We start from the raw sequence: 22,974 nt of genomic DNA on the forward strand, positions 1-22,974 counted from the left end.
GGGAATTTTTTCACTGAAAGGGTGTTGAGATACTGGAACAGGCTGCCCAGAGAGTTTGTGGATGCCCTGTCCTCAGGCATGTTCAAGGCTAGGCTGGATGGGGCTCTGGGACCTGTTCTATTGCTTGATCTAGTGGTTGGCAGCCCTGCCCATGGCAAGAGGTTAGGACTAGATGATCTTTGAGGTCCCTTCCAACTTAAGACATTCTATGATACCAGATTCATGACCCTTCGAGGTAGTAAACCACTCTAATTAATAGCTCCACCTTGACAGATCATTGCCTTTGTCACCTGAAGGAGAAAGTTAACCATTCCAATAACTTTTTATTTCTTCCTAGTGGTTTTGTAGTTGCTGGATTATGACTTCTCAGAAGAAAGAAACCTGTTGATTTTGTAGTTTAATTTTGCTTCTCCTTTGTGCCTTTCCACAGGACACAGAACATAAGTGTTCTTTGGTTTGTGGTCGCAAACTCAACTGCGGACTCCATAGATGTGAAGAGCCTTGTCACCGGGGCAGTTGTCAAACCTGCTGGCAAACAAGTGTGTACAATAATGCATTTTTTCTTACATATCATAGAAATGTGTTCACTTGAACTGGTCAGAGTTGGACATAGATTTTGATCTGTAGTTTGTTCTCATTGTTTTGTTTTCCTTATAGTGGAAAAGAAAGTTAATCCATTTTAGATGAGTTTAGTATCTTCGTTGAATTTTAATTGAATTACAGTGAAATGTGTTCAGTTATATTGATCCAGCAATCACTTAAACTTTGAGGACAATCATGCAAGAGTGAAAAAAAATCTAGAATTTTTAAGTTGATGGAACTCTTTTGTTTACAAGTTAAACTTTTATAGGTACTGGAATATGTAGCAAAATCTGTTTACAGGTTTAAAATTCAGACTTCCCTAAGTTAACATGCTAGTGATTTTTCTCTAGATTGACCATCTGTAGAAGTACGTGTCAGTTGCGTGTCATATTGTAGATGGTGAAATTACTAAAGAATTGCTTCAAATTGATTGACAACCATGAGGTACTATTTTAAGACTACTAAGATACAGATTTGAGCTGGTGCGATAGCTTTAAGTGAGTATGTACTCTGTTAAAGTCTGTCAGATTAAGATACTAGTTTTTCATAACTGCTTTTCTCTACTTGATGTAGGAAACCGTATATTCATCATTTCACACCTTTATAATAGAGAATACTAAGATTTCCTGATCTTGGCCTTAAATGGACAAAAGAATACTTCTGTATTTCAGCATGCATGCTGGTAGAACCGTTCTTTAGAAAAGAAATCTTACTGTGTCCAAATACTGCTCTTAAAGCAAAATAGTAAACTGAAAGTCTCACATTCAGGTCATCTCAGTAACTTCAGTCTAGTGAAGGCAGAACAGACAGATAGTGGATGTCAAAAGAGATTTGGTGACCCTTGGAAAGATGTTGAATGGATCAGAAGCACAGGTAGTGTTCTCCTCTCTTCTCCCATTGGAAGGCTGGGATCCAAAAAGGAGAACAACAGACATTGTGAACAATTGGCTGTGGAGATGGTACCACACTCTGAGTTTTGGGTTCTGTGGTGTCGGATGCACCTTTTTGAGATCAAGCATGTTGACATCAAGTGCGACGTGAGAGACCAGGTGTGGCAAGAGCATTCTGGGCAGCAAGCTGGCTGGACTTATTAGCAAGCTTTGAACTACATTCAGAGTGGGAAGGGGATGTATTTCTGAATGACAGAGAAGAGCTAGGGAATGCTGTTAGTCTAGAACATAGCAGGGAAAAATGTCAGAATTATTCCAAAGGGATAACCACGTTCATCAGTACAGGTTAGGGGATGACTTGCTAGAGAGGAGCTCTGCGGAATAGGACCTGGAGGTCCTGGTGGACAACAGATTAGCCATGAGCCAGCAGTGTGCCCTTACGGCCAAGAAGACCAGTGGTATCCTGGAGTGCATTAAAAATAGCATGGCCAGCAGGTCAAGGGAGGTTCTTCTCCCTCTCTCCTTGGCCCTGGTGAGGCCATGTTTAGACTACAGTGACCACCAGTTCTGGGCTCCCCAGTTCAAAAAAGACAGGGACCTCCTAGAAGGAGTCTAGCAGAGGACCACAAAGATGATAAAGGGCCTGGAGCATCTCCTGGATGAGGAAAGGCTGAGTAACCTGAGTCTGTTCAGCCTGTGAAAAAGACGACTGGGGGGTGGGATCTGAAAAATGTTTAAAAATGTCTGAAGGGAGGTGGGAGGCAAATGGATGAGGCCAGGCTCCTCCTGGTGTTACATAGCAATAGGACAAGGAGAAATGGCTTAAAACTTGAACATAGGAAGTTCTGTACTAACCTGCAGAACTTCTTTATGGTGAGGGTGATGGAACACTGGAACAAGTTGCCCTGAGAGGTTGTGGAGTCTCCTTATGTGATGATATTCAAGACCTGTCTGGACATGTACTTGTGTGACCTATTGCAGGGTATCTGCTTTAGCAGGGGAGTTGGACTCAGTGATCTCTAGAGGTCCTTTCCAACCCCTGTAATTCTGTGTATGTGGGAGGGCTCCTCTGAGAAGGTTATGCAGCTGAGCTGAAGTGCCTCTATACTAGTGCATGCAGCATTGGAAACTAGCAGGATGAGTTGCGTATCATGGTGCAGTTAGAAAACTATGACCTTAATGCTATAATGGAAACATGGTGGGACAACTTGCACAAGTGAAACACTGCAGTTGAGGGCTACAGGCTTTTTAGATGAGATAGGCAGGGCAGGAGGGGCAGTGGTGTTGCTCTCTATATTAAGAAAGAGATGATGGATTGCAAAGTGTTGCTTCTGAGCAACAGCCAGAAAGAAGCTAAGAGCTTGTGGGTGAAAATTAAGGACTGGACCAACAAAGGATGTCTGGTGGACAGGGTCTTCTACAGGCTGCCTGATCAAGAGGAGTCTGTTGACCAGGACTTCTTGATTCAGCTATAAGAAGCATTGCACTGGCAGGCTCTCATCCTGATGGGGTGTTTCAGCCACCTAGCTGTTTGCTGGGAAAGCAACACAGCAGGCTGTAAGCTGACTCTTGGGTGTGCCCTGAGGAGAACTTCTTGATCCAAGTATTAGACAAACCCAGCAGAGGAGAAGCATTACTGGACCTGGTGCTCACCCATGCAGATGAGCTCATTGAAAAGTTTAAGATCAGAGGTAGTCTGGCCTTTAGTGACCATGCACTGGTTGATTGAGTTTGTAATCTCCTGGAATATGGGCCTGGCAAAGAGCAAAACCAGGATTCTGAACTTCAGAAAAACAAAATTCCAGCTGTTTAAAGAATTAGTGGAAGAGATCCCCTGGAAAGCTGTCCTGAAGGTCAAAGTAACTGAGCAAAGGTGCCATCTCTTTTGGAACACCTTTCTTAAAGTGCAAGAGCTGTCCCATCACGTCCCCAGGTGTATGAAAGCAAGCAGGGGAGGCAGGAAACAGGTACAGCTGAGCAAGAACCTGCTGGTGAAAGTGGAAGCTAAGAAGTAAATGCACAGGCAGTGGAAGCAGGGACGTGTAGCCTGGGAGGGGTATGGGGATGCTGTCTGATTGTGTAGAGGTGGGATCAGGAAAGCCAAGTCAACTGAGCTTGGAAATGAATTTGACAAGACGTGTGCTGAAGAACGAAAAGGGACTTCATAGCACATTAGTCAGAAAAGAAGACAGAGAGCGTGCCCACTCTGATAAACGAGAAGTGAGAACTGGCAAGAACAGACATGGAGGAAGCTGAGGTACTCAGCAAGTTCTTTGCATCACTCTTCTCTGATGGTTGGATTTCCCACACCTTTCAAGTCCCTGGGGATTGGGGGAGCAAAAATCCCTCCCACTGTAAGCAGAGTTAGTTTGAGACTACCTGATGAGGTAGAATAAGACAAGTCTACCAGGCTCCATGTTATCCTAGGGTCCTGAAGGAACTGGCTGATATGTTTGCCAAGCCACTCTCCATCATACTTGAAAAGTTGTGGCTGTCAAGTGATATCAAGTGTTCAAGAAACGTTTAGATATAGCGTTGGGAGACATAGTTTAGTGGGGTTGTTGGTGGTAGGTGGATGGTTGGGCTAGGTGATCTTGTAGGTCTTTTCCAACCTAGCTCATTCTATGATTCTATCCTTGGTGACTGGAAAAAGAGACACCTCACTCCCAGTAATAAGAAAAGTAGGAAGAAAGACCCAGGAAGATACAGACCAGTGAACCTCACTTCTGTGCCTCTGAAATTAATCCTCCTGGAAACTGTTAAGGTACATGCTGTATGAGGAAGTGGTCAGAACAGCATGCTTTCACCAAGGGCCTATCATGCCTGCTTAATTTGGTGGCCTTCTGTGATGGAGTGACAGCATCAGCGAACAAAGAAAAGCAATTTATGTCATCTACCTGGACTTCTGTAAGGCCTTTGATATGGTCCCATATGACATTCTTATCTCTGAATTGGAGAGGGATACTGTAGCGACCAGAAGGACCAGCATGATGGAAAAGATATTACAAAATGGTGGAAGAGCTAGCATGATAGCAAGGTGCTACAAAGGAAGGGAAGTAAATCTCTCACCTGTATCAGAAGATTCTGGGTTCACTGGGAAAGGCTTCCACCAAGGAGGGATCTCCAGAAAGAGATCTTTCCTCAGTGGTAGTCAGCCCTTAAATGAGGCCTAAGAGGGGTGGAGCCAGGCTCCACCCCTTCCAGTCACACAGGTGAATTGCCTTCACCTGTGCTCCCAGGGCTGACTGGGTCTTTCCTCCAGGTGCTCAATCAGTGGTTCAGGCCATGACTCAGCAGTTCCCATACAGATGCATTTGAAGACTGGGCTATTTATTGGATGAGGAATTGGTTGAATGGCTGCAGCTAGAGGGCTACTGTCAAAGGTTTGGTGTCCAGGTGGGAGTTGGTGGCAAGTGGTGTATCCCAGGGTTCTATCTTGGGATCAGTGCTCTTTAGCATCTTTAATCATGACATACACATTAGGGTTGAGTGTGCTCTCAGCAAGTTTGCTGATGACTCTAAGCTGAGTGATACAGTTGATAAAGCAGGAGGAAGGGATGCTATCCCGAGGAACTTGGACAAGCTTGAGAAATAGGTCTGCATGAATGTAATGAGGTTCAACAAGTCTAAGTACAAGGTGCTGCACGTTGGCCAGGACAATCACAGAATGTGTACAGACTAAGAGGAAAAACTTGAGTGTAGCTCTGTGGAGAAGGACCTGGGGATTCTGGTGGACAAAAAGCTTGACTTGGGGCAGCAGCATTTGCTTGCAGCTCAGCAGGGCAATGGTTTCTTGAGCTGCATCATAAGAAGAGTGACCAGCAGGGAGAGGGAGGCGATAGTCCCTCTTTACTGAGCCCTTATGGAGCACCACCTTGAGTACTGTGCCTAACCCTGGGGTCCCCAGCACAAGAATGACATAGAGCTGTTGGAGCGAGTCCACAGGGAAGGCCTGTAAGATGATCAGTGGACTTCAGCACCTCTCCTTCAAAGACGCTCTGAGGGAGTTGGGTTTTTTCGGCCTGAAGGAGAGAAGACTTTGAAGAGATCTCATTGCAGCCTTTCAGTGTGTAAAGGGAGCTTTATAGAGTCGAAACTGGTATTAAACTAAAATAAGTGAGATTTGTTTAGCAATTAGAAGAAAATTCTTTAGAGAGTGGTGAGGCACAGTAGAACAGGCTGCCCAGAGAAGTTGTGGATGGCCCCACGCCTTAAGGTGTTCAAGGCCAGGTTGAATGGGGACGTGGGCCACGTGATCTAGTGGGTTGCGTACCTGCTTATGGCAGGGATTTGGGACTACATGATCTTTAAAGGCCCTTCCAACCCAAACTAATCTATGATTCTGTGGCCCTGTTAATCAGGCAAGGAACAGCAAATTTGGACACAGATGTAGCAAAGGTAGGACTAATGGAGAAAAAACTGTGTGGTAAGTTCTGTTCAGAATGAAACAAAACTGGACTAAGGAAGGAATCAAGGTGAATGGAGGGGAATGGCAGTCCATATATAGGAAAATAGAGAGAAAAAGACATGAAAGGCACTGGCTACACAAAAGATGCTGCTGGTCAGTGTATTCCTCAAAGTGCAACTGCTGCATCTGATAACCACTGTCTATCCTATTCCTAGTTAGGAATGAAACTCAGTGTGTTCTTGCTGATCCACTGTCTCTTTCTTCCTTTACAGATCAATCATATTCTCTTTTTGTTCTCATGTCTCTTTCTCTGTGTCTCCCAGTATTTGTATTTTTCTTACTGTCCTTTTTTTCCTTTTTTTTTTTTAAGATTTCTGTGCATTCCAGTCTGTCTCCCTCCCAGTTTATTTAAACTCTGAAAAACTGTATTGAACTGTATTAATTTCTGTGAGGTGTTTTGTTGGGTTGGTGTATGAGACTTTATTCCTTTTGTGCTTTATCAATAAGATTTGGAATCTTGTGATAAAAGTTTAAAATGTGTTGTGGTTTAACCTGGCAGGTGGCTAAGCACCACACAGTCATTTGCTCACTCCCCCATCTTCACAGAGGGATAGGGGAAGAGTATTGATAAAAAACAAGCTGAACTTGTGGACTGAGATGAAACTATTTACCAAGATAGAGGAAAGGAAAAGGATAATAATTATGAAATATATATATATTTATATATGAACATATATAGCAATTGATGCACAGGCAATTGCTCACTACCCACCAACCAGTGCCCAGCTAGGCCCCTGAGCAGCAGAAGAGAGTGAGATGAGCTCCCACCCCTTGAGAATTCCCTCTGCATGATATCATATGGTATGGAATATCCCTTTGGCCAGTTTAAGTCAGCTGTCCTAATTCTGTTCCCTTCCAGCTCCTTGGGCCCTTCACTGTGAATGGCCTTGGCCATTTTCCTAAAAGCAAAACATAGGATCATACCAGACGCTCTGAAGAAAATAATTCTAGCCCAGCTGAAACTAAGAGAATCTGTTTCCTAAATGAGGAAAAATTAAAACCAAACTGCACATGACTTGAGGCAGAGAACTTCCAAAACATGCCACGTTGCCTTTGCAGTTTTTGGTCAGGTTCATAAACTGATTAAAAGGATCCATGTAGTGCTGAATGGCATGAAGTATACAGAAGAGATTCTAGGTCAGAGTCAACAAAATGGTACCTTTTTGATTATTTTGTCTGAAATCTTCTCAGCACCATGTGCAGATCTGGGCAGAAGGATGAAATCTGATCACATACATGAGAAAATGATAAAAAAATGAAAATTCAAAAAGCTCGAAAGAAATCTGGACTAGCTTCTTTCCAAACCAGACTAGAGTCAGATATGTAAAGGAAGAAAACAAGAAACTGTGGAAAGAATTTTGAAGGAGTGGGTGAGGCAAAATTTGGATCATGCCCTTTTGGAACGGGAATTCAAGAAATCTCCCTGTTTTTGAGTCAGTGGTAGAACAAGAACAGCTTTCTACTTTACAAGAGCATTACTCCTGCTCCAGTTCAAGACATTGTCAAAGAACCACTCTCTCAAAGCAAACATATTTGTTGTGAAGTGACTGTATTTCAGTTATCTTGTAGGAGACACAGGAGGTAATAATTTCACTATAGCGGTTCTTAATATAGAAAATAAAAACCCAGAATATAACATTTGCATTTTCTTTTAATATTTCTCTTAGTAGAGAAGTACAAATACAAAGACTGATTTACATCTCTTTTGTGATTTGGTTTTTCAGGTTTTGATGAGTTGACTTGTTATTGTGGGGAATCAGTAATTTACCCCCCTGTTCCCTGTGGCACTCAGCCACCAGAGTGCAAAAAAACATGCACCAGGCCACATGACTGTGATCATCCAGGTAAGTCAAGCTATTCAGTTAAAAAAAGAAAAAATTCAAAATGTAATAAAATATACATGGGTCTGTTTGAAAATATATTTACCATTTTGTTAGCTATTTTTGCAGTAGTTTAGTATTTCCATAAGTCTGTACTTCAAAACTAACTAAAAATTTGCCATGAATAACAGCAGTGGTACTTCTAACTTGTGAAACAACACATTATTCTTTCTGATCCAGATAGCAACATTTAGACATCATTGATAGTCAGAATGCATTAAACCATGAGTGTGCAGCCTTTTGGCTTGCCTGGGCTGCCTTGAGTAAAGAGGAGTTGTCTTGGGCTGCATATCTGTGAGTTTCTCTGTATGTAATGCCTCCTATTTATTTCCACGGAAACTACAGCCAATATAAAGAAAACAGTAACAATATTTTTCAACATAGTCACCACCATTAGCTGCGTTTTTACCAGCAGTGAAGAAGAGCCTGCACGCAAGCTGATAAGAATCTGTGCCAGTGGAGGCGACCCACTGTCGACACTGCTAAAACGTACCACCCATTGTCTCACTGTGTTCACATCCACTGTTTGGTCTCCATAAGCATTCAGCAAGTGTTGATGAATGTCAGTGGGTGCCGTTTTTTTCTGCATGGAGGAATTCATTGACATGCCTTTGCTTCATACGCACTTCCATGTCACACACCATTTTGTCAGACTGCCCCTTTGCTGCCATCTGTTGCACAATGACAAAATGTAGTGCAATATTGTTGAGAGGGTTCAACCTCTACTGCCATACCACCAACATCCACCTTTGGTGTCATGGGTCAACATAATAAAACAGGAGACGTTACTTTTGGAGCAGCCCTCATAAAATGTACAATAATATTAATACATAAGTAACAAAATATTTCGTTTTTTAATATTTTTGTCTTAAAACATGAAAAAAGAGACAAAAAGAGAAAACTAGCAGGATATTTGACCTTGTTTTGTGAAACTAATACAGTCTTATTTAATGGCAGTGGTTGCAATTTTCAGTGAGGTCTCAAGATTGTTCACAAATGTGCGTCCTGCCAAAAAGCAATGGCATGAATAAGGTGTAACTGTGAAGTGAAGGGTATTTTTCCTCTGCTAAGGGAGGTCTTATAAAAGTGCAGTGGAGAGACATTATCAGATTTTTGAGTTGAATATCTGATTTCAACTCTGTACATTCCATTTTAATAATTGCAGGTAATGTATTTATATCAACTGAAAATGATGTCACAAACAGAAATTGATGATTTTTTTTTGCAATCTTGAAACCTGTTTTCAAATTCTTTTATCAAAATGGAAGGCATGGCTGCATATTCTTTGCTATTGAGAGCACTGTGTTTAGCCAGTATGGCAAAATGTACACAATTAGTTGCCATTGCTGGAGTCAGCACTGCCCTCCCCATGCACTATTTCAGTTGACACAGTGTTAATAGTGCACTGTTTGGTTGTTGTTGAATGATGGGTGTGCACCTGGAGCCACCTGTGGTGAAGAGCTTCTGCTCCTATATTGGGGAGTGGGCTGCATACAGCCTGCAGGCTACATGTTAGTCTTACCTTTATTATTAAATGTTACATTTAATTAGAGATAACATGCTCTATTGAAAGAGTAGAATAATGTAGTGAACAGTAGTGAACAGTTGGTTTCTGAGTTCCTTGAAATTACATTGACTGATTGAAAACCTGTGCTGTAGCACAGGTTGGACAGATATGCTTTGGTATATTCTGTCTAATAGTGTAATCCTGCTCAGAAGTTACAAATGTTATCTATTCTCTGTTATTTAGTTTTGAAAATGCCGAAGAATATTTGCCTAAAAATCTGCCATCGTAATTTTTAAAGGCTGTTTTAAAGAACAAATTATCAAATTATTATTATTAAGCATCTTTTCTCACATTAGTTGTGTACTAATGAAATACCAACTTATATCTAATAATCCATAATGTCTTTTTTAAGGTATTTGACTGAAGTATGGTAATAAAACTGTTTTTTAATCTGTGGCTGCAGTGTACCATTCATGTCATAGTGAGGAGAAGTGTCCACCTTGTACCTATCTCACTCAGAAATGGTGTATGGGCAAACATGAAGTAAGTCTTAGTGTTTTTGTATTCTAAATAATGTGTAGCTTGGAAATAGTTATTGAAGTTCAGGATGTACTTCAAGGTTTATGTAACTTAAGGAATAACCATGTGATGTTTCAGTTTCTAAGACTGTTGAGTTGTATGTTCATGGCTTCTTTGGAATGGAATATGTTACTGGAGTTGGTGTTTAATATGATTAAATGGGAAAAGTCTTATGCCATGTGTATTCATACTAACTGATATTATTGGACTATGATATAAAGAACACAGTCCTTGTCCTAATTATTTTAGTATTACATTTCTTGTGTGGAAAATGCCAAATAAAGGTGTGAACAGTAAAAGTGTTTTGAGATTTGCTTTTATAATTAATGATTTTCTTTTGTGTCGTCTTTCTCCATCCCTTTTTCAGCTGCGAAGCAATATTCCCTGTCATCTCACTGACATTTCTTGTGGACTTCGCTGCAATCAAATGTTAAAATGTGGAATGCACAAATGTAAAAGAATCTGTCATAAAGGGGAATGTCTTATAGATGAAGAGTGTAAACAACCATGTACTATTCCAAGACTGTATTGTAATCATCCCTGTATGGCTCCATGTCATCCTTCTTCACCCTGCCCAACAACATCCTGCTGTGCAAAGGTTAGATGCTCAGTGAAAATTAACTGCAAATTCACTGGCAAGTTGTATAATTTAACTATCAGCCAAAAACAACAGTAACAAAAAGTGACATTTTTTTAGTAAGAAAAATGTCATGCTATCAATATAAACTTAAATATTGAATAATGTGATGAAGTCTGTTTTGTTTTTTTTTTATTATTTATCATTAAAGTAGTCGCTATTCCAGCAGGATTGCAATTTACCTCTCTCACTTCCTTAAACAAAACAAAAAAAAAAGTTTAAACCAACTGTTGTCTTGTGTAATGCAACAGGTTGATCTTCAGTGTGAATGTGGAAGAAGAAAGGAGAGTATGATTTGCTCAGAAGCATCTAATACGTATCAGAGGTCTGTACTATAATAATTCTGTTAGTGGATCTTTGCAGTTTGATTGGATTTCAGTACTGGCAATATATTTCATTCACAAAGTTCTTCACACTTTTTTTATACTTACACCTATAGATTCTTTTTTTTCCTGTTCCTCTGAGCTTCTGAACCAGCCATCCTGTACTGCACCACATTTCTCTTTTTGCTGTCAGTCTGTAACTGTTGGCATGTCACAGCTTGAATTTCCCATCTGTGGAATTCTAATTCAGACTTCTGAACGTATCTAACAGTCCATGTGTGAGTTGCTGTCAAAATTGCCATTAATGTCTGATGGAACCTAGTCCGTACAGATGATGGAAGCTAAAGAGCTGAAATAGGCAGTTAAATTTAGGTAGTTGAATAACTTTTTAGATTTCATTGACCATAATGAGCGCTTTAGTTCTTAATATCTAAATCTTGGTTTTCAATATGCAAACTGAGTCCTACCTAACTTAATTAATTTTTTTGCAATAAATTTCTCTCTAAATCCTATTTCTAAACTACATTTATTTATTTTTATCTTATGTCAGAGGGTAAAGAAGGGACAAGGAAAACAAGAATCAAGTTGAACTTTGGAACTTAGGAAATACAAATAGCAAAATAGAGACAATAACAACTTTTTTTTTATTCCGTGGCTGTGATCGAGAGGGAATAAAAAAATTAATTTGGAGGGTTAAAATGCAACAAAATTTCTGCTCTACATATCGGTTTATAGGAGAGAGCAGACATAGGTACTTCTTTGTGACAATTGAGGGACAGACTCTGTTGCTAGTGCGGGACCAAGACCTTTATAGTACGTGCTCACAACCTTTTATACCCACGCAACAACCCCTGGGTCATGTGTAGGAGCCAGGTGCCTCCTGCGTGTTTACGTCTGGCGCAAGAAGCTGCCGAGCTTGTTTACTCATGCCAAGGTCTTCTGCTCATCAAAGCAAGAATGCCTTTGTTTTCATATGGTCCCACACTTCTTGTCTTTCAAAGAAAGCTTCCTAATGATTTTTTCTGTTCTTTAATACTGTTATTTGAGGAACTATCCCGGCTGAGGATGTATTGCTTTTCTGACTGATCAATGCCCAGATTTAAATTCTTCAGAAGATGGCTTAGCATCTACTTAATATGTTCTTAGTACTGTGAAAATGCATTGATCAGTAGCATTAAAGAACAACAGTAAGTGGACTTCCAGGAATAGTGTGATTTTTATGATTTTTTTCACTACCAATATAAATCAAAAGATTTGCTCAACATTGAATTATCATTTAGAATTGACGTGAGCTTGTCATTAATGATAACCTGGATGGTAACTGGATTACGAGTTCATGTCTTTGAAGCCTGTTATATTTCCACTATTTCTGAGGCTCAGTCGCTCCACAAATACTCGTACAAGGAACATGGTGTATTTGAAGTCAGTGAGAGTCCTTGTATATATAAGCCAAGTCAAAAGGAATGAAATGAAGCACTGCTCAGTTTAAAGCAGTTGTTTATTTCTCTTGGTTCACATGTGTTCGCACATGTTTAATTTTCTGACTTTGCATTAACTGATATTACCAACAAATCATGAGATATTAGTAAAAACAGTGTTTAATGCTTGCTAATTTTATATGATAACTCTAATGTTCAGATTGCCAAAACATTAAAATACTGTTGTTTTATAGGAGTTAGGTTTGAATTTTTCCACCATCTTTATTTTTGAGGGAAAAAAAAGATGAAAGAAAAAAAAAAAGAAAACCAAACTACTCCTGTGGTATTGCTGTGGAGAGTTCACCAAGCTAATTGAGTGTCCAGGTTTTATCAGAGATGTAACTGGGAGTGTTTCACCAAGTTCAAAGCTGTTTAATATCACAAAAAGCATGCCCAGAGGAACAGGAAAGGGTCTCTGAAGCCCTGTGTGTATACACGATATAGATGCTGTTGTCCTGTTGTCTGATGGCTTGTTACTTTGTCACAACTTGATAAATTTGAAGCTGCTAGTGTGTCTCAGTGTTTCTTTTTTTAAATGTAATATGGTTATCCTTCTTGATGTGTGAATAGTTGTTTTCTGAATGTCATGTGAAGTGTTTGGAGACAAACATATCTTTTTATCTGAGAATTAGCAGGAAAGACAGTTCAGAGAATAGAATGTTAGACGTAGGATTTTGAGACAGGTATATTTCACTTAAAAATGTATTGTACATTTTAGTCATAGAAATTTTAGCTAGAAAATGAGACTAGAAAGGCTTGCTATTGATGGGAATGATGAAGAAGCTTTATAAAGAAAATTGTAAGTTTCAGTAGGCATTTTTTTTGTTTCCTTTTGGCTTGTATCATCAATATTGTCTAAGTAAGCTTCAAAGTTTAAAAAAAATTAACTTTAGAGGTTTTAGTTGCATACATTTAAAGAAGAAACACATGAAAGTTAAAAACACCATTAACCCTGTATGTTCAGGTGCAGTTTTAGTATTAAGCAAGTACGAAGAAAGAGTATTCACATTGTCTAGTCTAGACTTAGAATTGGTGTTCTGAATAATTTCATAAAGAAGCAAGTCTGTTAGTTGCTTAAGATGAGAGAGAGTAACCTTTTAATCAATGTAAGTAGATAAATCTTCTAAAACTAGGTGGTTTAGAACTAGATTTCAGTTCTGTAATCTGACAAGGAAACATGCTTGCTTCTCTTCTTCTATCTGGATATTTAAATGTGAAGCTTTATATACTATTTCCAAGATCTAGTGAAAACTAATACTCTTCTTTTTCAGAATAGCTGCTATATCTATAGCCACTAAGTTAACGGATCTGCAGCTTGGAGATTCAGTGGAAATCAGTAGACTTATTACAAAAAAAGAAATGAAGCAGGCCAGGTAAGGACAGGCATGTAGAAACATATATGAAATCCTTGTGAGTACATGAAGAACAGGTGACTTGGAAAATGCATAGTATTATCAGTAGAATCCTTGTTAAAAGGCTTTTAATAACCTGGCTCTACTTTAATACTGCTATTAGAACGTTTTACTATTCTTTATCTGTTTTTGCTTTAATGTAGAATGAGCTCTCTATCATTGCTTAGTTTCTAGTTATGATTACATATGGCACATCGTATTAGTTTCAGAGTTTCTTTTAGTGGACTCAGAATCACAGAATGACTGAGGTTGGAAGAGACTTCTGGAAGTCAACTGGTCCCAACTCCTTGCTCTAGAGTCTAGAGGCAGGCCTTCTAGACACTAAGGACAGAGACTGCTCAACTACTCTGGACAACCTGTGACAGTGCTCAATCACCTGCACCTATATATATATGTATATATTTTTTTAGTATTTCGTGATGTTCAGAAGGAACTTCCTGTGTCTCAGTTTGTGCCCATTGTCTGTTGTCTTGGCTCTGGATGCTCCTGAAAAGGGATTTAGATAAATTGATAAGATCCTTGCCAAGCTTCTTCTCTAGTCCAAACAGTCCCAGTTCTCTCAGCCTTTCTCAGCACAGGACAAGTGCTGCAGTCCATTATAATCTTTGTCAGCCCTTTTGTTGGGCTCCCTTTGGTATGCCAGAGTATCAGTAGTACAGAGGAACCCAGAACCAGATGCAGTACTCCAGGATTAGCCTCACCAGTGCTGATTAAAGGGGAGGGATCACATCCATTGATGTGTTGGTGATATTTTGTCTAATGCAGCCCAGAACACCATTAGCTTTTCTTGTTGCAAAGGCACATTACTAACTCATGTTCAACTTGTTGTCCATAAGGTCCACAAACTCTTTTGAGTTCATCTGAATTTTCTCAGATTGCTGTTAGCGTTCTTTTCTGGATGAGTAAAAGGACTTATTTTTCCCTAGTCATCATCTTACTATTTATAATATTTTTCTATTACCCTTGTTAGATTTCTTAAATTTCTATATTGATTTATGCTTGGCACTTTTGCTCTCATATTGGCTGTCACTGCAAATCTGTTTTTTGTTTTTAAGAAACAGAAACACTTGTGACTTAAGTTTGGTGATTTTTCTCTGTTCCTCCTGATGTTCCGTCAGAAATTGAATAGCTTGTGTTTTATTTTTAGTATCACTTATTCAAGGCATTGTCAAGTTTCTCCAACTTCATTCTGTCTGTAATTTGATTTCCTTAAATCTTTGCTTTTCTAAGTCCCTAGGTTTTTTAAATTTTTGTTACCATCTCTCTTCTCTAAATTGTAAATTATTTCAGAGTCAATCCATTATATGTATTAAAATCTAATCTGTTATTAGCTGTATTATCTGATCTTATACATTATTCTAATACATTCTTCTTATGTCTTCAGGCTGTGATAATGTGACAGCAACAAAACTAGTTGAACATTGTGAGGAGAAGCTGTGAATCTAATTGTATTTTTTCACTATTCAGGTTGCAATGTGATGAAGAATGTTTAGCTCTTCAGCGGAACAGGTGGGCACTCTACTTGCTTTTTTACAAAAAAATCTGAATTTAAAGCGTTAATGCAACGTGGAAAAAATCTATTTCCTGTATGACCTACAGAACTGATGGAGGTGTGGAGGTGATTCTTGTGTTACAGAATCATAGAATCACCAAGGTTGAAAAAGACCTCCAAGATCATCTAGTCCAACTGTCAGCCTACCACCAATATTGCACACTAAACAGTCTCCCTAAGTATTACAGATACGCTTTCCTTAAACACCTCCAGGGACGATGACTCAACCACCTCCCTGGGCAACCTGTTCCAGTGCCTGACCACTCTTTGACAGAAGACGTTTTTCCTAATGTCCAACCTGAACCTCCCCTAGCACAACTTGAGGCCATTCCCTCTAGTCCTAGCGCTAGTTACATGGGAGAAGAGGCTGACCCCCACCTCACCAGAACCTCCCTTCAGGTAGTTGTGGAGAGCGATAAGGTCTCCCCTGAGCCTCCTCTTCTCCAGGCTGAGCAATCCCAGTTCCCTCAGCTACTCCTTGTGTTCCAGACCCCTCACTAGTTTATTGCCCTTCTCTGTACACACTCCAGGGCTTCAGTTTCTTTCTTGTAGTGAGGGGCCCAAAACTGAGCACAGTAGTCAGTACTTAAGGTGTTGCCTCACCAGAGCTGAGTACAGAGGGATAATCGCCTCCCTGGTCCTGCTGGCTACACTATTTCTGATGGAAGTGAGGATGTCGTTAGACTTGGCCATCTGGGCATACTGCTGGTTCATGTTTAGCCAAGTATTAACCAACACCCCCAGGTCTGTTTCTTCTACACAGTCTTCCTGCCACTCTGTTCTAAGCGTGTAATGTTGCCTGGGGTTGCTGTGGCCAAAGTGCAGGACCCGGCTTTTGGTGTTACTGAACTAAATCCCATTGGCCTCAGCCCATCTATCCAGTCTTTCCAGATCACTCTGAAGTGCCTACCTACCCCCAGGCAGATCGACACTTTCTTCCAGCTCGGAGTCATCTGCAAACTTACTAAGGGTGCGCTCAATGCCCTCATCTAGGTCATCAATAAAGATACTAAACAAGACGGGCCCCAATACTGTCCACTGGGGAGCAGCACTTCTGACCAGTTGCCAGTTGGATTTAAATCCATTCACCACCAGTAGGGATCTGTGTGGAGCAATCTGAGATTTAATAGTATAGTCTATTGAAAAGTCCTAAATATTAGTATCAAACATAAAAAATCTGATCTTTTATATGCTGTTTATCTGTACTGGTAACTCATCTCTACTCTTCAGTGACAAAATGTTTCAGGTTGATTTTTTTTTTGTGTGGTGTTTTTGCTTTTTTCTCTCCTACTCTTGAATTTAGGCGCCTTGCTGATGCTCTTGAAATAGACGATAATTCTGACCCTTTTAACACTCGTTCTGCTGGACCAAAGTACAGTGACCTTTTAAAAGAAGATGCCAGGTATGTGTTTTAATGATGATGGGTGTCATAGTTAAACAGTGTAGAGAGCAAGTTGGAAAATCCATCATGATTCTGTTCTCTTACAGAAACAAAGATACACATTTTCACTTTCTTACTGTGTTATGTGTCTTGTATATATTTCCCTCATGTATGCGCTGTCTTTTTCTTTGGAGTACAATCAAATCTCACCTAGCCTTCATCTTGCCACATTATACAAATTAAAGTCCTTAGTGACATCTTTTTCAAATGACTTCTATTTTCCTGTCAACTGTTCTCTACATGTACTGTAGTGTTTAGAATTGACCAGAATCCTGTACTATATTCCAGATACCTTAAAAAATAGTTTTAATACATTCATATTCCCTTCACGAAAGTATTTCTGTTGATTCATCTACAATTTTACTTGCATTTCCTTCTTAGCTGCTTTAATTTGGTAAATTAATTCTCAAAATAAAGTAATGCACTCAGGTTATTCTCACTGAGTCTCAGCCCTAAGCAAAAGCTTTTCTTAGTCTCAAATGACTTTGCACACTGAAATACTAAATTTCACTTATCTTGCTATAGTCTGCAATATGAATTAGTTTCTCCCTGTATTAACAGATCTACATTTATGTCAGCAGCAAACTTCAAATTGCAGAGCTAAGTCTTTGATATTTTCTTTCTTGATCACTCTTGATGGTCTTTCATCAGTTTGCAAAACATCTGACTTTCCCTCCAAATGGCAAAATCTACGAAGTATATAAGTTAGAGAATTTTCTTCTGGCAACTCAGAATTCTCTGTACATTCTGAAAAGTGGAATGACTTGCAACAGGATTCACTCTCCTCAGCCTAATTGTAGAATCACCAATGTTGGAAAAGATCTCCAAGATCATCCAGTCCAACCGTCTACCTATCACCAATATTTCCCACTAAACCACATCCCTCAGTACAACATCTAAAAGTTTCTTGAGCACCTCCAGGGATGGTGACTCCACCACCTCCCTGGCAGCCCATTCCAGTGCCTGACCACTCTTTCAGAGAGATTTTTTCTGATATCCAACCTGAACCTCCCCTGGCACAACTTGAGGCCATTCCCTCTAATCCTATCGCTAGTTACCTGGGAGAAGAGGCCGCCCACCCCATTGCCACAACCTTCCTTCAGGTAGTTGTAGACAGCAATAAGTTCTCACCTGAACCTCCTCTTCTCCAGTGGATCTTCTAATGGATCTGTTATTCTTGGCCTTCCAGAATCTTTGCTAGCATCGGAGCCTGCCTGTGTTGCATATTAACTTCATGCTTCTTTCCACCCTTCAGTGTGGGGTTCATGCTTTTGTGTAGCTTGGAATGCAGAACATACTTCCTTGCATATTGACCTAGCACTCCCTTTCAATTATTATGTTAAAACGGTTTCATGAAGCTTGCTGCCAAACTTGGATAGACAAAACTACACAGAATTGAAAAGAGTCTCTTTATTTTTTTAATCATGGCTTTATCTATTGCCATCAAAGGAAAATTTGAAACTCTAAAGGAAATCTTGCTTGTGCTTTGTCAGCCTTAGTGGCAGGGGAATGAACAGCCTGAAATTAGATTAGTCTGAAAATAGCCTGATTAGAATCTATTCTAATACTGTTCTTAACGTCTACATACAGAAGGTGCATCTTTATTGAATTGCCTTCACTGTTCCCTGATGCTATTCAGCCTACATACAGATCTCAGAAATCTCCAGATGTTTTCTCAAGGGTATCCCTTTAAAAGATACTTTCAGTTTAGGGAATACTGAATCCATAGCTTCTCTGGGCAGCCTGTTCCAGTGTTCTGTTACTCTCACAAGAAGGTCTTTCTCATATTTATAACCTCCTATGTTCCAGCTTGCACCCATTGTCCCTTGTCCTGTCATTGGATGTTACTGAGAAGAGACTGGCTCCATCCTCCTGACACTCACCCTTTACATATTTATAAACATTAATGAGGTCACTCCTCGGTCTCCTCCAAGCTGAAGAGACCCAGCTCCCTCAGCTTTTCCTTGTAAGGTAGATGCTCCAGTCCCTTAATCATCTTTGTGGCTCCGTGCTGGACTCTCTCAAGCAGTTCCCTGTTCTTGTTGAACTGAGGGGCCCAAAACTGGATACAGTATTCCAGATGCAGTCTCACCAGGGTAAAGTGGAGTGGAAGGAGAATCTCTCTCTACTTACTAACCACACCCCTTCTAATACACCTAAGGATGCAAATGGCCTTCTTGGCCACAAGGGCACAGTGCTGGCTCACGGTCATCCTGTTGTCCACCAGGACCCCCAGGTCCCTTTCCCCTACACTGCTCTCCAACAGGTCAGTCCCCAACCTGTACTGGTACCTGGAGTTGTTCTTGCCCAGATGCAAGACTCTACACTTGCCCTTGTTATATTTCATTAAATTTCTCCCTGCCCAACTTTTCAACCCATCTAGGTCTCACTGGATGGCAGCACAGCCTTCTGGCGTGTCAGCCACTCCTCCCAGTTTTGTGTCATCAGCAAATGACAGTATGTAACAAGCTAAAAAGGTAGTGAGGTCCAGCTTCTGCTTTTTAAGGAGGAAGTGAGAGAATAGATTTTAGATGATGGCCATTAAACTAGTTTCTGTACAGCTTATCTACTCCAACTCATTTAACCTGCAGAGAATTAATATTCTCTCAGCTGGTGAAATGTGCTTTTTTCCCCGTCTGAGTACCTCAGTCTTGACTGTCTTGGAATTTCTATTTGAAAGACACTTGGTTAATATTACTGTTCACTTTCAGTTAATAATCCTTTTACAGGCTGTTTCTTTTATTGTCTTTTTTTTTTTTTTTAAGACATACACTTTAGATGCTTGTAGACCATCTCATTGGACTGTTTCCATTTTTTTTTCTTCTCTGGCCATTTCTCCTTAAAATTCGAATGTTCATGGCTATCATTTAATTCAGTGTTTACTTTCTGACTCGGGATTTAAGTACATTCTGAACTGATCAATTTATTTTTTTCAGCTACTGATTTTTTGTGTTAGCATTCTTTCCAAAATCTCATGCTGCAAGTGCCAACTCTGTTTTGTAGCCTAGATGTCTGGAGTGACCTTTATTTTTAACGCAAAGGGTTAAATCCTGCAGTCTGTCTTTTGGAATTCTCTGAATTATGTAATACTTTTCTCAACTGACGATTCAGGATTTCTGATAACTCCATTCAATGTCTTACTCATCTGGTGAATGGAGACCTGTTATAAAACCTTGAAGATTTTCCATTGATAGGCTGAGTCCACTGTAGCATTGATCTAGTGATTTTGGTAGAAAACCAACTCAGTATTGTTATTTTGCACGTTTGCTTGAGACCACTTGATCCTTTGATCATACCTTCACTTCAGCATCCATAGCTTTGGTAGGACATCCGTGTCTTGGCTGATGAAATTTAGACATAATTCACAAAATAATGTTGTCTTGCTATGAAGTGACGCCTTTGAATAATTTCATTTACTACTAACTTTGAGATAGGAAATCTTCAGGTACCCTTTTTCTGTGTGAAGATGATGTGCTAACAAACGCTAACCTTACTTTTGAAGTTAGTTTATCTGCTTATTTAAGAACAGAGTGCAAAGCTCACTCTGACAGACTCAATCTACTGTGATTAATTAGGGTAAACTAATTACAAAAATCCTTAATATGTCATATCTGGAATATTTAGTTTCCTTGCAGTTAGCTTTATTCTTCTATTGTTTTCATGAATTCTTTACGATAGGTAAGTTGAAAACCTGCCAGTGCACTTTTTTTCTATCTTAGAAAAGAATTTAACTCTGTAAACCCAGTACCTGTATTTATATCTAATGTTGTAATCCTCATGAACTGCTTTAATGGCAAGTAGTTGAAAAACAATGAAATGACAAATTTAAAACCTACATTTTACTGCTCTGAAAATTCAGAGTTGTATTGTCAGATTGTAGAGCTGTATAATAGAATTCTATGCTGGGTTCCAAGGCTTGAAGGGAAAATAATTCAAGGTTTTTGTAATAGTGATGACATAAATGAACATTTTAAAATGCCAATAGAGCTATGTATAAACCAAACTGCACTCTAAACTGCTGTATTTGCCTCAGTTAATTGAGATCTTTAATTTCGTTGTTGTTAAAAATAATGTTAAAAAAATAAAGTTATTCCATCTTTGTACATTCAGTTGCCTTATTTACCTAGTATGTTGTTCTTGCAGGAAAGATTTAAAATTTGTCAGTGATGTTGAGAAGGAGATGAGAATGCTTGTGGAAGCTGTGAATAAGGTCAGTATTTGGGTATTCCTTGAGTTATTAAAAGGAACAGTTTTATCCAGTTTGGAAGGAATCTGGATAATATTTACTAAGCTTTAACACTAATAGTTAAGAATTAACACTAAACATTTTTGGACTCTATTTAGAATGCATATTTCTAATTAGAAAAAAGGATACACAACAGTAGGATTGCTTCTGTCACAGCAGAGTGATGGTTTATTTTTTTTGTTGTTTGTTTGTTTCAGTTAAGATTCAAATAGTGCCAGACATCAGTGCATCAGTGTTGAGGGTTGTGATAACATCTTAATCAATGACCTGGACCCCCAGAAAGTTTGCTGATGATGCAAAGCTGGGAGGAATGGCTGACACACCAGAAAGCTGTGCTGCTTTTCAGCGAGACCTGGACAGGCTGAAGAGTTGGGTGGGAAGGAATCTTATGAGGTTCACCAAGGACAAATATAGGGTCCTATCACCTAGAGAGGAATAACAAAATGCATCAGTACAGGCTATGAACTGACCTTCTGGAAAGGAGCTCTGTGGAGAAGGACCTAGGGGTCCTGGTGGGCAACAGGTTGACCATGAGCCAGCAGTGTGCCCTTGTGGTCAAGAAGGCCAGTGTTGTCGTGGGGTGCATTAAAAAATGTGCTGCCTGTAGGTCAAGGGAGGTTCTCCTCTCCCTCTGCTCTGCCCAAGTGAGGCCACATCTGGGCTACTGTGTCCAGTTCTGGGCTCTCCAGTTCAGGAAAGACAGCGAACTACTGGAGAGAGTCCAGTGGAAGGCTGTAAAGATTACTAGGGGCCTGGAACATCTGTTATGAGGAAAGGCTGAGAGACTTGGGACTTTCTAGCCTGGAGGAGAGGGGAGGGGGGGGAATCCAGTCAACGCTTAGAAATATTTAAAGGGCGGGTGTCTAGTGTATGAGTATTCAAAACCTGCTTTTCTTTGTAGCCTGCTCTAAGCTTTAGCAGGGGGATTGGACTTGATCTCCAGAGGTCCATTCCAACCTCTACAATTCTGCGATTCTGTAATGGATTACCAATCATTTTTGAATCTCCGCTGATAAGTTATTAATCATAAACACAGTGTTTAAAAATTCAGATGTTGAGAATGAAAGCCCTAGGTTCTTCTGATCCCTGTTGCAGAAATTGCTTACTAATCTATGGATGCTTTCCAACATTTGATGTGTGTGGTAGTCCTCCTTTTTCTAGAAGGAAACTTGGATTCAGCCACGGTTCTCTGGCAGACTTCAGTATACCTAGAGAGGTTTATACTGCAGACAAAAATCATAGGCTTTCAGTAAAAGCAAAATTCTGCATTCAGGCCTGCCAGCTTAGCGTACTCTGCCTTGCTGTAGAGCCATGCCTGAACTGAAATATGCAGTTCAAATAATAGACCACGCTATCCCCAGTTCCCTTAGTTTAAGGAACAGTAACCTTCTGTATCATTATCAGTGTCCTTTTCCTTTCTCTCGCTTATGACTGCTTAGACTACAGAGCTCTAATTTGTAATAGAGAGTTAATTAGTGATATAAAATATGATGGAACGAGAACAGGAGAGAATTAGAGAACATCTCTAATTCACAGCAGTAACCGTTAAAATTCCGCATAACAGACTTGAGTGTCTATTGAAAAGAGAGTATACATTGCAGAAGAGAATGAGAAGCATAAAACAAATCAGTCACAACAATACTTTCCCTGTCTGATCTAAAGGATCACAGAATCATTAAGGTTCAGAAAGACCTCCAAGATCATCTAGTCCAACTGTCAGCCTACCACCAATATTGCACACTAAACAGTCTCCCTAAGTATTACAGATACGCTTTCCTTAAACACCTCCAGGGACGATGACTCAACCACCTCCCTGGGCAACCTGTTCCAGTGCCTGACCACTCTTTGACAGAAGACGTTTTTCCTAATGTCCAACCTGAACCTCCCCTAGCACAACTTGAGGCCATTCCCTCTAGTCCTAGCGCTAGTTACATGGGAGAAGAGGCTGACCCCCACCTCACCAGAACCTCCCTTCAGGT

General features: G+C 39.9%; 1 protein-coding gene across 7 annotated transcripts in view; it reads left to right on the plus strand.

Annotated features, from left to right (window-relative positions):
• NFX1 (nuclear transcription factor, X-box binding 1) overlaps positions 1-22,974 on the plus strand; it is a 101,462-nt gene that overhangs the window by 62,063 nt on the left and 16,425 nt on the right. For all 7 annotated transcript variants that reach the window (XR_002434809.1, XR_002434810.1, XM_021385667.1 and 4 more), the window contains exons 13-21: positions 431-539; positions 7,665-7,784; positions 9,791-9,870; positions 10,274-10,504; positions 10,795-10,868; positions 13,616-13,717; positions 15,224-15,265; positions 16,612-16,710; positions 20,893-20,959. Coding sequence is in view for 5 of the 7 variants with exons in the window: in XM_021385667.1 (XP_021241342.1) it covers positions 431-539; positions 7,665-7,784; positions 9,791-9,870; positions 10,274-10,504; positions 10,795-10,868; positions 13,616-13,717; positions 15,224-15,265; positions 16,612-16,710; positions 20,893-20,959 (924 nt within the window). In the remaining 2 variants the exon portion in view is untranslated. The remainder of the gene's footprint in view (positions 1-430; positions 540-7,664; positions 7,785-9,790; positions 9,871-10,273; positions 10,505-10,794; positions 10,869-13,615; positions 13,718-15,223; positions 15,266-16,611; positions 16,711-20,892; positions 20,960-22,974) is intronic.

The sequence above is a fragment of the Numida meleagris genome, chromosome 2 (assembly GCF_002078875.1).
Source record: "Numida meleagris isolate 19003 breed g44 Domestic line chromosome 2, NumMel1.0, whole genome shotgun sequence".
In the NCBI taxonomy this organism is placed as follows: Eukaryota; Metazoa; Chordata; class Aves; order Galliformes; family Numididae; genus Numida; species Numida meleagris.